Source organism: Meleagris gallopavo, chromosome 2, assembly GCF_905368555.1.
Source record: "Meleagris gallopavo chromosome 2, MGAL_WU_HG_1.1, whole genome shotgun sequence".
NCBI lineage: Eukaryota > Metazoa > Chordata > Aves > Galliformes > Phasianidae > Meleagris > Meleagris gallopavo.
Window position 1 is genome coordinate 103,866,361 of NC_139405.1, and position 13,784 is coordinate 103,880,144.

Sequence of the window (13,784 nt, forward strand, 5' to 3'; positions counted from 1 at the left end):
GAGCAAACAGCACCACCACAAAGAGGGTATCAGTACAGACACAGCATCATCACACAAAAATTAAAGATTCACAGATGATGAGAAAATTCCAAGAAACAGAGGACAAGTCAGTCTGGATTAGCTGCTGAATTATAGTTCAAAAGGGATACAACAAATGTGAGGAGACTATTCAACAGTGTAGGAAAAGGTATTTCAAGCATATAGGCAGCACTAAAAAAAGTAGACATTAAAAAAAAAAAAAGGTAATTACAACTAATATTCATACAGCATCCACACAGTAAATTACTTTAAAGAAATACAGAACAAGAGGCAAGGGGAGAAATACACTTAGGTTTAGAAAACGTATTATCACTGATAATGAAATTGAAGTGAAATCATTAGAAGGAAGTCGTGTTTTAAGAGTAGTATTTTCTAAGGTTTCAAATTCAATCAAGCAAGAGAAAATTTCTGCTGCAAATACAAACAGATGGAGACAATTGGTAACAAAACCAGTTGAGAGTGCTGTGGATATAACATGAGAATATATCGGCTTCTGCATGCAGGCAGCTGGAAGATTAGGAATGTCTGCTAAACAGACGACCACTTTTTCCTCACCTTACCCTGTGGCAGTGCTACCTCAAAGAGCATCCAAAGGGCAGGGCAAGCAGAGCTGGAGGAAAAGCCAGGCTGGGATTCTCACAGCCCTGCTCCTGCCTCCTCCTTCCTGTGGAAGTGAAGAAACCCAGCACATCTCAGTGCTTCCGAGAAGCACACTGCCAGTGCTGAAGGAAGCCCTCTGACAGGAGATGTCCCATCCCTGAAGGTGCTCAAGGCCAGGTTGGATGACCCTGGACCAATTTTATGGTTCGCAACCCTGCACATGGCAGGGGGTTGGAACTGGATGGGCTTTAAGGTCTCTTCCCACCCAAACCATTCTATGATTCTATTCTATGAACTGTTCACAGCATGCAGTGTCTGAAAACCCAATGCCCTGTTCACACAACAAGGAACCGTAGAAACAACGAGTCACAGAATCATCCAGGTTGAAAAAGACCCCTAAGATCACTCGGTCCAACCCCATCCCACTGACCACATCCCTCAGTGCCACATCCCCACAGCTCTGGAACACCTCCAGGGATGGTGACTCCACCACTTTCCTGGGGAGCCACAGTGCTAACAGTGTTGAATGCCATCGCTGCCCAGTGTGCAAGTGGCACATTACACATCTTGTATGGGTAGAGGAGGTGCTCAATGCCAGATTAAACTGGGCTTTGGGCATCCTGATCTGATGAGTACTAACCAGCCCACGGCAGGTGTTGAAACTGGATGGGCTTAAGGGTCTCTTCCAACCCACACCATTCTATGATTCGATGATTCCATGACTGTATAGCATTACACATATACTCTCTAAGGCTCCCAGTTCCGTCTGACTCCCATCTCTCACCCTGTCTCATACATGGCAGCACATGAAACATTTTCTGGCAGTAATTCTTTGCCAGAGCTGAAGAAGGTCACACCAAGACAGCCTAAGGCACTTTTGTTTTGATACACTGCTTCCAATATGGAAAATAGTAGAATCTTCACAGAATGGTTGGGTTGGAAGGGTCTTTAAAGATCACAGAACCATAGAATGGCTTGGGTTGGAAGGGATCTGAAAGTCCCCCCAGCACCAACCTCTGCCATGAGATGGTTGCCACCCACCAGATCAGGCTGCCCAGGGCCTCATCCAGCCTGGCCTTGAGCAATCCAGAGATAAGGCATCCAGAATGCATGTCAACGTTCTGGGTCACTGCAACCCAACTAAGCTGAAAGATAAGTCTGGGAGTTATTACAGCGGCAGGAAAACAGAACAGAATAGTTTAACTTGGAAGGGACCTGCTGTGACCTACTGTCATGTTATTTTGGGACTGACTCCAAATTCAAACATCACTAAGAGCGTTATCCAGGTGCCTTAATAACGTCTCACATTGGTACCAGACAGCTGAAGGCCATACGAACTCGCAAGAAGAGAATTCTCTGTGGCCGTAAGGGTTGTGAGGAGGAGGGAAACCAGACAGAGCTGAGTACCAATGCATGCTGTAAGGTCAGAAGCATGTTACTGTTTGTTAAAGTCAGAAACCTTGTATCTCACAGGAGCTGTAGGTTCTCCCTCTTCCTGTGGGTTGCTCCAAGTCATAAATAAACGTTTTCTGGTGACAAAGATCTCTGTGTACAATATGGACAACTCACATTAGAATCAAAATGTAATAGGACAGCTTTTCTGCTGGAAATTTTTCTCTCAAGCAAATTAAACCTTCCAGCCCCTGTTGGAGCAAAGTGACTTCTCTGCAGTTCACCAGAGGGCAGCAAGGACCCAGGCTCTGGATTTTTACACTGATACAGGTGGAAATGCTGCAAGCACCAACCTAACAAAAGCACACAGTTTTGTTGCCACTGCAAGCATTCCTGGCAATGCAGCAAGCAGCAGCCTGCTGCTCTTGAAGCTAGAATGCAGGGAAGGAGACTCAAAAGTGGCTTTTTTGGAGCTGGGCTCAGAGCCTCACCATGAAGCAAACACAAAAACCTCACTCACCCAGCATTTGTGATGCAACACAATCAGATCACCTGTCAATAGGGACCCAACTCAAAGAACACAAACTGAAAGTTACCAAATTTTCACAGCACAGCCAGCCAGGAGGGTCAAACACCTCCCAGCATTTGCTAGATTGGTGTTTTCTGAAATGGGTAATACAATATCCTTATGAGAAACACAGGGATCACAGCCAGGTAAACAGAAGCTTTAAGGAAAGTATGTCATGATCTCATATCTGTGGCAGCACCCACTTGACTTTGAATAGTAAATTATGGCTGGAAGCTCTATATGAATCTGGAAACCATTGTAAAGAATGCAGCTCCTGCTGAAGTGTCCCAATAAAATCTATTTCCTGTGGACAAGAAGACTGAATTACTCCAACTGTGACCCTGGGGGGTTACACAGGGCAATGCTCGTAGCCCTAAGCTCAATAATGCATGGATTTACATTATTCTAACTGTGCCCAGTGTAACCACTCAGTCTCCCAAATGATTTCAGCATCCAGATAGACTGTTAACATCAGCTAGGAATCACTTTCAATAAACGGTTTCCCTGTAGTCACCCTGCTTGAGGAAGGTTGCAGAAGATAATGTGAAGATGCATTCCAGCAGCTCCATGTCTCTCCTGTACTGAGCACTCTACATCTGGATGCAGTGCTCCAGGTGAGGCCTCACAGCACAGAGCAGAGGGGCAGGATCACCTTCCCTGCCCTGCAGGCCACGCTGCTTTTGGTGCAGCCCAGGGTACAGTTGGCCTTCTGGGCTGTGAAGGCACAGTGCTGGCTCACGGCCAGCTGCCACCCACAAGTACTTTCAAATCCTTTTTGGTACAGCTGTGCTCAATTCCTTTGCCCCCCAGCTTGTAGTGATAGTGGGGATTGCCTCAACCCAGGTGCAGACCTTGCACTTGGCTTTGCTGAACCTCACGAGGTCTTCCTGGGCCCACTGCTCAGCCTGTCTCTCTGTGTAGCATCCTGTCCCTTGGGTGTGTCAGCTGCACCCCACAGCTTGGCGTCACGCATAAACTGCTGAGGATGCACTCAGTCCCACTGTTGATGTCATTGATGAGGATATCAAAGAGCACCAGTCCCAGTACTGACCCCTGAGGGACACCACTCATCACTGATCTCTATCTGGACATGGAGCCACCGACCACCGCTCTCTGGGAACGATCTCACAACCAGTTCCTCATCCATTGAACAGTTTACCATCAAATTCGTATCTTTCCCTTTTGGAGAGCAGGATGCTGTGGAGGGCTGTGCCAGTGCCCTCACTGAAGTCCAGATAGACAACAGCACTGGCTCTTCCCTTGGCCACTGATACAGTTACACCAACATAAAAGGACACCAGGTTGGTCAAGTAGCAATCATGACAAATGTCAGGCAAGTCTCACATCTCTCTTTGCAGACAGAGCATTTACAGCTTAGAATCTGATGTTTGACTTGGTAGCTCTCAAATGAGGCCATGGTTTACCCCTTAAATGCAGTATCCCTACATGCAAGAATGGCTTGCACAGCCTGAGAAAAAGGGTGGTATGTTGAGAATAAGGGCTTACCCACAAATGCCTCAGCAATTACAGGCAGAAACCAAAAAAATCATTTTTTAATACATCACCTGTAAGACAATTCTCCGTCCTCAGTAACTTACAGATGAGAAGAAGCTCTTGTTGTTTCCTAAACCAAAGGCCCTTTCCTTTTGTGTTCTATTTCAAATATAGGGACTCCTAATCAACGTAAATTCATCAAAAAGTGACTACAAATTCTAAATCTAAACACTTTGAGAAATATTTAGAATATAGTCACAATCACAGCCTAAACATTTAAGTTTAGGTCTAGCTTTCTCTAGGCTTACGCTTACAGTAGAACTAAGGCTTAATTATGCTATTGTACATCTCAAATTAAAAGCAATTTCTCAGAACAATCAAATCATAACAGAAACATTGATATTGCAGAGGCTTCTGCAATATCTATTCCAAAAATTACATGAAATGCATTTACTTTGTGCAGACTAAACAAACTAACAATTGATTTGTTGAAAATAATACTCTTACTACTGGTAAGCCTAAAAAAACTCCAAGGTAGAAACGCTGCACTTCCTGTTTTGGACAAGAATAGGTTACCCTTGATTTTCTATTTTCTTCCCATGTGTTCAAAGGTACTCCTTGGAGAAGGAGAACAAACTAAAAGTGTGCAAAATCCTTTAATTCCTTAAGACCTAGGTGGACTATTTTAAATTATTCAGGCTTAAATCTGCCTAGATAACACACTGTATGTCACCAAATCTCCCTTCCTGCAAACCCCATACAAGCTATACCCAAAAAGCCAGGACTACAGGACTGCAGTAACAAGAAATGAAACTCTGTTTTGAATTAAACTCTTACTTGTTGTGGGAAGCACGTCCGTACAGAATGCTCTGTGTATCCAAAAGAAGGTCCCTCAAACACAGCAGTTGGAAGTTTTAGAACTTCTTTCAAAAACTGATCAAACTTGGAAAATATCATTAGTCCGTTTGAATCTGATATTTGAGAGAAAATATCTGTAAGAAAATATAATAAAACATTTGGGTAAACACACGCTTGCTACAGAAAACAAAAGCCTAATAATTTCAGTTCATTTAAATTCCAAAGCATTACTCCTTTTGTTTAATCCTAAACACAATTTCTTTTTAGTTGATATCAAGATAAAATTTATGAATGGCCACGTTTCAATGTGCTATGACATAAATCCCTCTATTCCCTCCATCCCATATCAAAAAGCACTGAGAAGACACTGAGGCACTGAGGGATGAGGTTAGGGGGCAGGATGGGCTGGGTTGGTGGTTGGACGTGGTGATCATAGCTGTCTGTTCCAATCTCAAGGACTCTATGATTTCTTTACCTCTCCAGCCCCTCTGCCCACCCATCCCACGCTGCTAACCCAGAGCTCCCAGCTCTGTGTCTCAGCAGAAGTAAAAATATAGGAAAAGATAGATAGAGAGGGTTGGAAGAAAACGATGTCATGGGAGATGCTAGGACTGCTGCACACAGATGGAGCAGAACTGTCTGGGTGGCAAAATCTCTCTGGAGAATACAAATTCTTGAACAGTAAAGCTTGGTCTCTGCTATGACTGCAGTCGGGTTACACTATAAAGAAAGATGTCTCTAATATTAGTAAGACCTAAAATGTTTGAAGACAAGACAGATACCAGAATGCTTCACTAAGCAGCCTCTGAATCATCTCTGAAGCTATCTAAGACACCATAAGTAACTGAACATCAAAAAGGATGCGCTGACAAAAAGTAAGCTTAGTTTAAGTGATCAAAGCCACGTCTGTAAAAAAGACTATTTCAGAAAGGTGTATTTCCAGTAAACTAAAATGAATGAATGAGCTCGTGAAAAAGTCTACAGTGCTTGAGCTGAGGGCTGGATACTAGGAAAAGTTTCTTCTCTGAAGAGTGGCCAAGTATTGGGACAGGCTGCCCTGGGAAGTGGTGGAATCACCATCCCTGGAGATGTTCAAGGAGTGTGGAGATGTGGCACTGAGAGAGGTGGTCAGCAGGCATGGTGGGATGGGATGGGGTTGGGCTTGGGGATCTCGGAGGTCTTTTCCAACTGGAATGATTCTGTGATACAACTGCTTGGGGTTTGTATCAGGCAAAACATACAGGCTTGATGGGAAAGGTCTGAAGTCCTTGCTAAACAGTCTTACAAGGCATATAAGAAATAAGGACTGGAAAAACAATCAAACAAACCAACAAGAAAGGGAGAAGGTAGATGATTAAAGAATGCTGTATTTTAAAGAATTAATCCAAGCAGAAAAATCAAATTTCACTGGAAAATTTAACATGGAAGAGAAGTCATGGAAATAACTGGAACTAATTAGAGAGCAAAACCTTCACAATCCTAAAATGCTGAATATCAGGTTCACCCCAGAACTGGCACATGAACTTGGTCCAATAATCAGTCTATTAAGGTGGGACTGGTAGAACAAGATTGCAACATGACAGTACTTGTATTTAAAAAAAGTACAAGAATCATTTGGGTAAATACAATCTATTAATCTAATTTCAACAGCATGCAAGATTTAAACGATTTTAAGGAGAAGGTAATTAAAGCTACGAAAGAAATGAAAAATGAGATAAAAATGAACAAGCTATATCAAGAATAAATTAAAAGAAACCCAAGTGGTTTTGTAGTCAAAATGAAGTTGAAGTCATCTGCGTGGGGAAACTTTCACAGGGGAAATTAGCGGTTGAAATTGGAAAAGATAAAGATTCATAGGATTTAATTAAATAGTCATCTTCCCTTCCAAAGGGCACTAAATTACCTGAAAAGAGAAAACCTCAAGCTAAACGGCAGCTAACAGGGTAATTTCTAAAGATCCCACCTTAAAGTCACATCGTGCATGTGCTAATTAAGTTTCCAATAACAAGGTATTGTACTTCAATTCTCATCCAAAGATTCAGTTCAGTGCAACCAGACTATAAACATGTTTCTGTGCTTTTTTTTTTTTACTAGAGAAAACAAAACTTGAACACCAAAACACTGCTCAATTCCAAAGATACCAACATAAAATGGAGTAGAACTTGATGAGCATTGTGAACAAAGCTCCTATCATATCATAGAATCACAGAACGGCCTGGGTTGAAAAGGACCACAGTGCTCATCCAGTTCCAACCCCCTGCTATGTGCAGGTCACCAACCAGCAGACCAGGCTGCCCAGAGCCACATCCAGGCTGGCCTTGAATGCCTGCAGGGATGGGGCATCCACAGCCTCCTTGGGCAACCTGTTCCAGTGCCTCACCACCCTCTGGGTGAAAAACTTCCCCCTAATATCCAACCTAAACCTCCCCTGTCTCAGTTTAACACCATTCCCCTTGTCCTATCACTACCCACCCTCACAAACAGCCGTTCCCCCTCCTGTTTATACGCTCCCTTCAAATACTGGAAGGCCACAATGAAGTCTCCCTGGAGCCTCTTCTTCCCCAAGATGAACAAACCCAGTTCCCTTAACCTTTCCTCACAGGAGAGGTGCTCCAGCCCTCTGATCATCAAATAAACCTGTCCAGTATTTCCCTCGAGAGCCTTCTTTCAACTGGCTGTAACTTTACCAGTCTGCATTTTCTACTGGGCATTTGCATGATGCTTTACAATTTCAGCTGAAGACCCAACCACTTCTCTGCATGAGTTAAAAAGAAAGGAAAAAGCCAAACAGACCCAAACCCCTGGCACCCTCATTTTTTAAGGAGTTGATTGGGAGACTTTCCTGTGCTTCAATTTCTTCAAAGCTGACAAATTTAATTACACAAATTTGAATAATATTTCTTAAAAACTAATGCATAATAGTTTAAAAGCCAAGAAAATCAATCTGTAACAGACACAAATTAATTTGTGCTTCTTAGGGGATTTTTCCTGGTCTTAATCTAAAATACAGAATCAAGTAAAAAGAGCAAATAGGAAATATAAGCCAGTCAGCCTCAGTTTAGATCCTGGGAAAATAATGGACAAAATTCTCTTGGAGCACTTTTCCGAGCACCCAAATTTGACTGAAGCAGTTGGTAGGGATCTGCTAAGGAGAAATTCCACCTGACCAGCACAGCTTGCTCTTCTAGCATTCAAACTGGGACGTCACAGCCTGGAGGGATGAAAAACCAGGTGGGTATGGAGCAAGTTAGATGATTGGTCTTAGAGGACAGTAGATAATGGGTCACACTGCATTGGGGCCAAGAACAAGGGGACTGGAGCTGGGCTCTGTCCTGGGAAATGTCCTGCTCAACATCTCTGCTAGCGAGCAGCAGGATGCACTCTCCTCAGGTTTGTAGGTACAAAGCTGGGGAGGTCCAGGTGCCCAAATGGCCATAAAGACCAAAGGCATCCTGGCTTGTGTCAGAAATATTGCAGTCAGCAGGACAGGGAGGTGACTGTCCCTCTGTACTCAGCTCTGGTGAGACCACTCCTCAAATACTGTGTTCAGTTTTGGGCTCTTCACTATGAGAAAGACAGTGAGGCACTGGAGTGTGTCAGAGAAAGGCAATTGAAGCTGTGAAGGGTTTGGAGCACAAGAATCATGAGGAGTGGCTGAGGGAGCTGGGATGGGTCAGCCTGGAGCAGAAGAGGCTCAGGGGAGACCTCATTGCTCTCTACAGCTCCTGAAAGGAGGTTGTGGTGAGGTGGGGGTTGGCCTCTGCTCCCAGAGAACAGTGATGGGATGAAAGATGATGGCCTCAAGTTGCAGCGGGGGAAGTTCAGTTTGGATATTAGAAAAAACTTATTCTCTGAAAGAAAGGTCAAGCTTTGGAACAGGCTGCCCAGGCAGGTGGTGGAGTCACCATCTCCAGAAGCATTCAATAATCACAGAGATGTGGCACCGAGGGACATGGTCAGTGAGTGTGGTGGAGGTGGGTTAGGGTTGGACTTGGTGATTTTAGAGGCCTTTTCCAACCTTAATCATTCCATGAAATTCTACGATAGCCCCAAAAGCAAGGGCTGCCATCCAGTGAGAACCAGGCAAGCTGGAGGAATGGGTCAAAAGGAACTGTATGAAACAGAAAAAGGACAAATGCAAATTCCAAAAGGAAGAGACTCTGGCAGTGATGCAGGCTGGGGACTGGCTGGCTGGCACAGATCTGCAGGTAACGTCCTTGGGAAATTTGGGGTCCCAAGTTGAAGATGAGCCAGCAGCATGGCACAGCAGCAAGGAAGGTCAACAGCATCCTGAGCTGCATTGAGCAGGAACTCACCCTCTATTGAGGGAAGTGATTCTTTTCCTCCCCTCAAAACTTGTTACATCTCCTCCAGGCACTGTGTCCAGCTTTGAGACCAACAGAATATCTGAGAACCACAGAAGGTGAAGGACATACTGAAGTGTAGAGGGCTACAAGGATGCCCAGCAGGTTGGAGCACTTATCCTGTGAGGACAGGCTGAGGAAACAGCACTTGTTCAGTCTGAAAAAGACTGAAATATTGGGAAGGCATAATAACAGTATCCCAAAACCTACAAGGAGGCTGTAAAGGACACAGAGGAAAAGTGCTTTTTGAGGAAGATGTAGTGATTTGCATTTGAGAACTTGGCACTGGAGAGGCCAGAAGTCTGGCTGATGCAGTCAGTGCACCAGAGGATCTAAGAGAACAGACACAGGGTAGACTATGGCCATTCACTGCAGGCATCCATATGGCACAGGTATATCCATGCATTTTTGCCATTAACAGGCCTTCATCGTGGCCATCCAGAGAGGGGAACAAACCCAGGTCACAGTGCTGTCCATGTGGGTGCTCTCTGCTCCTCCTGTTCCATGGGTCCATTCATCCTACTGGGACGCAGGCCCTTAAAATGAGCAAGGTTGGAATTTGTTTGAAGTCAGGTTCTGTTTGCAATTTACTTGCAGAAAGAACATGGAAGGAAACACTAATTACTTCACTATGGATCTGCTCGAATGCCAAAATGAAGTCACTCAAGTCCACAAACTTCATCATCTTTATATGGTATTTCTCTAGCTTAAAAAATGTGATGCTAAAAACTAAGCCCATTGCAACAGGCTGAGCTTGTAACTCCTTCCTTGCACATCGTGTAAAGCAACTCCTTCACAAGGAGTGTCAGTCACTGAAAATAATCTTTCCCACTGAAAGCAAAGTGGTATCATTGAACAACTCCATTCATATGCACTGTCAGACACTGTGCAGTCTAGAAGAAAAACCAACTCAATTTGTTCACATTTTCAGAATGTCAAAAGAAAGCCTGCAAGTATCTGCAAGTACAGAGACCAAGTGACTGTAACTCAAATTCTGAGATGAGAAAAATAAATATTTACAGCTTCCTGGATTTCCAGAAAGCCTCATGGTCCAGCTGAGCTGGCAGCCTGCTCACTTAGTGCCTTATTCCTTGTCCTGGAGGGGGAACGGAGCAGCTCTTTTCTATTCACCACAAACATGTTGTTCATGATTTTACAGAACACTGTCCCTTCACCACCATTTTGCTTTCCATCCAGGTTGAAGATTCCTGTTCTACATCTAGTTGTTCCCTGTACAGAAAGTTTGTTCTGACTTTGGTGACTTCTGTTCTTATCAGAAAAGATAAAGCAGATCTGAAAAGGGAGAGTGAGTGCAAGGTACCACAGCAGTGCTCATACTAAGCATAAACATACCATGCATTTATACAATGCCTTAGTCTTCCTGTTTTGTTCTTTATGTCCTTCCGTCTTGGTCACAGCACTTCATTACTTTTTTAACTACTACTAAATAGAGCATCAATCTTCCAGGAGAAACTCCAAGATCTGTCTTAGCACTAACAACTTCCTGAGCTCACCTTTCTGTGCGTGACATTAGGATGACACCTCACTCCTCCAGCACACCACTTCACATAAATTCACTCTGAATTTCAGCTACCATTTCATTCACAGTTACTGAGCACTGCCAGATGATGCTACAACTCTTCACAGTCTATTTTGGCTTTTACTACACCAATCTACTTTATAAAAGGCTGTCATCTTCCACTGTATTTTTTCAAATCATTTATGACACGTTAAAAACAGCTTAAGTCCAGCGTCAGGCCTACAGGTGAAAGGTGCTTACAGTGAAAGCAGGGTTGATCTTCTTACTGGTGACAGATGACAGGACAAGGAGAAATAGCCTCAAGTTGTGCTGGGAAAGTTTAGGCTGGATATCAGGAAAAACTTCTTTACAGAAAGGGTTGTTAAGCACTGCAATGGGCTGCCCAGGGAGGTGGTTGAGTCACCATCCCTGGATGTGTTTAAAATCTGTTTGGATGTGGTGCTCAGGGCCATGATTTAGCAGAGTTGTTAGTTAGGGTAGGATGGTTAGGTTGTAATTGGACTTGATGATCTTTAAGGTCTTTTCCAACAAGAGAGAAAACAGAGAGAGAGAGACAGAGTTCTCCATACGGCCCTTTCTAAACTTCTCAGTACATTTTCTTTTACCTCCTCCTTTGGTCTTTAGAAGTTCTCCACAAAGGTAACCAACAGTAATTCAGCTACTCTATGATTTGAATTCTAGCTCTACTCATCTTTTTCCAGTAACAATAATACTTCCTTTCTCCTTCCATAAGAAGCTTTACAAGATCATACTATCCTACATCACACCCTTCTGAGTTTCTCTCATCTTCCACAAAAACAGTTGACCCATTATCATGTCTGAAAAGCCAACAGCCTGATTTTAAAATCATAGCATTACTAAGGTAGGAAAAAATTACTAAGGTCATCTAGTCCAACCACCAACCCATTAGTCCACCAATCAACCCAGTAGAGAACAGCCTGGTTGAAATAAAACTATTCCTTCCCACACAGGTTTGCTCTGCTCCTCTTTCTAATTCCTGGATAAAAGAAATTCATTTTTCACAGTTGGCTGATAGCATATTACAGAGATTTCAAATAGGTGTGGTCAACAATTAGTACTGTCATCACCATAAAAAGCAGCCAATATCATGGTGGAAACAGCATTAGTGAGATACCAAGAAGGATAAGGAAAGAAACTGAGTTTAAAACTGAATTTAAAAAGGCAGAAGTGCTGCTTCCCAGAACACATGTCAAATATGGAGGTCACATGCTCTTTGGAAAACAAAGTTCCATATCCAACCATGGAACCATCCAACCATGGTTACCCAAGCCAATGGAACAGGTTGCCCAAGGAGGCTGTGGATGCCCCATCCCTGCAGGCATTCAAGGCCAGGCTGGATGTGGCTCTGGGCAGCCTGGTCTGCTGGTTCTATAGCCACTTTATGACTGTATCCAGATAGTGCATAGAGAAAACAGGGAGTGCAGATACTGGAGGACAGATCCCAGCAGTACAATATAAATTGGAGGGCAGCTGATAAAGTGCAAGAAAGGAGAGACATGACAACCAGAATATAAAAAAGCAGCACTCAGTGAGAGTAGTCAAAAACCTTTCCTCCAACCTCAGCTGAACCTCAGTTAAGAATTTTCATAAAGAAAATTACCATATTAAAGGAAATAGGACTCAACAGGATTAGCAAAAAGAAAAAGAAAGTTTTGCATGCTATGAAAAAAGCTGGGGTGGAGAAGAGAACATGAAATGCACAACTATCAAGTTTTAAGACGCATCTGTGAAGCGGGATGATTAAATAAGGTGTCTTTCAGTTGAAGGCATCTTAATCAGCCACCTTCTGACTCAGCAACTGGTAGCCTAGCATAACCTCCAGGATGGTGTCTGGGCTTTGAAAGCATCAATTCCTTTAACGTCTAATTCCATGGTTAATTGCCTTTTCCATTAAAAGGTCACTTTTTACCATTTGCTTGACATGTTTCGGTGTGGTTTTTCGGTTTTTATGCATAAAAATAGATCTCCTTTTCTGTACCAGGTTTATAGCAAACTGTTTATCTATTGTAACTTCTTACAACCCTGAGGTAATGGGATCCAAAATTGTGTAGTTTAATAGATCACACTGGTATTTTGCATCATTTTAAAAGAAAATATATTTTGGAAGTTTAATGCTGTGGAAAAGTGAAAATAATTATTTAGGGTGAATAATAACCACAGAGGTCAGAAGGAATTAATTATTACAAAATAACTTTCATAAAGGGAATTCAGGGGGGAAGATAAAAACCAATGACACCAGAACAGCAAAATCTGGCACTAGCACTAAGACCCGCTTCCAATCTTTTCAGGACAGAAAAGGAAAGAAAATCCCATAAACCACACTATGGTTTGCCACTGAGAAGGATGGAAGAATTACATGTAAGTGCCAAAGCTTTTTAACGTAAACACATGGACTCATAAAAGCTACTCAGCAACACACTCAGTATGTTTGTTGTGTGACCAGCAGATGGCATGTGTTACAAAAAAAACCATGAATGTGACCACACTGCTCATTCAGCAAAAAAAAAAAAAAAAAAAAAAAAGGAAAAAAATTGTTGTGATTTTGATTGGAAATACTTACATCTTAGTTTGTCCAGTATTTTGCCACCACACATTGTTGCTAACATTGCTTTCACTGAAAACACCGTCAGCTTCCCATGGCCCTCGCTGTGGAAAAAAGTACATGGTAAGTAATTGCTGTAGAGTGAGAAGGAACACAAACACTGAAGTTGTAGGTAGGGAATACATAACTGTTAACTAAGATCGAGCACAACTACTTGCTAGAACATTATACCAGTACTAACATCTTGAATATACCACATAGAACAGGAATAACATGAACAATCTTTTATTACAGTTTAAACTGATGGTATGTATGGGGAATTGTTGTCTAATATCAGCAAAGGAAAATGAATTTGCCCATGTGGAA

The 13,784-nt window shown here is 42.8% G+C and overlaps 1 protein-coding gene across 13 annotated transcripts in view; it reads right to left on the reverse strand.

Annotated features, from left to right (window-relative positions):
• Window positions 1-13,784, reverse strand: part of DTNB (dystrobrevin beta) — a 141,671-nt gene that overhangs the window by 106,640 nt on the left and 21,247 nt on the right. For all 13 annotated transcript variants that reach the window (XR_014881691.1, XR_014881690.1, XR_014881693.1 and 10 more), the window contains 2 exons: window positions 13,437-13,522; window positions 4,931-5,085 (listed from right to left, as the gene is read on the reverse strand). Coding sequence is in view for 8 of the 13 variants with exons in the window: in XM_085218199.1 (XP_085074325.1) it covers window positions 4,931-5,085; window positions 13,437-13,522 (241 nt within the window). In the remaining 5 variants the exon portion in view is untranslated. The remainder of the gene's footprint in view (window positions 1-4,930; window positions 5,086-13,436; window positions 13,523-13,784) is intronic.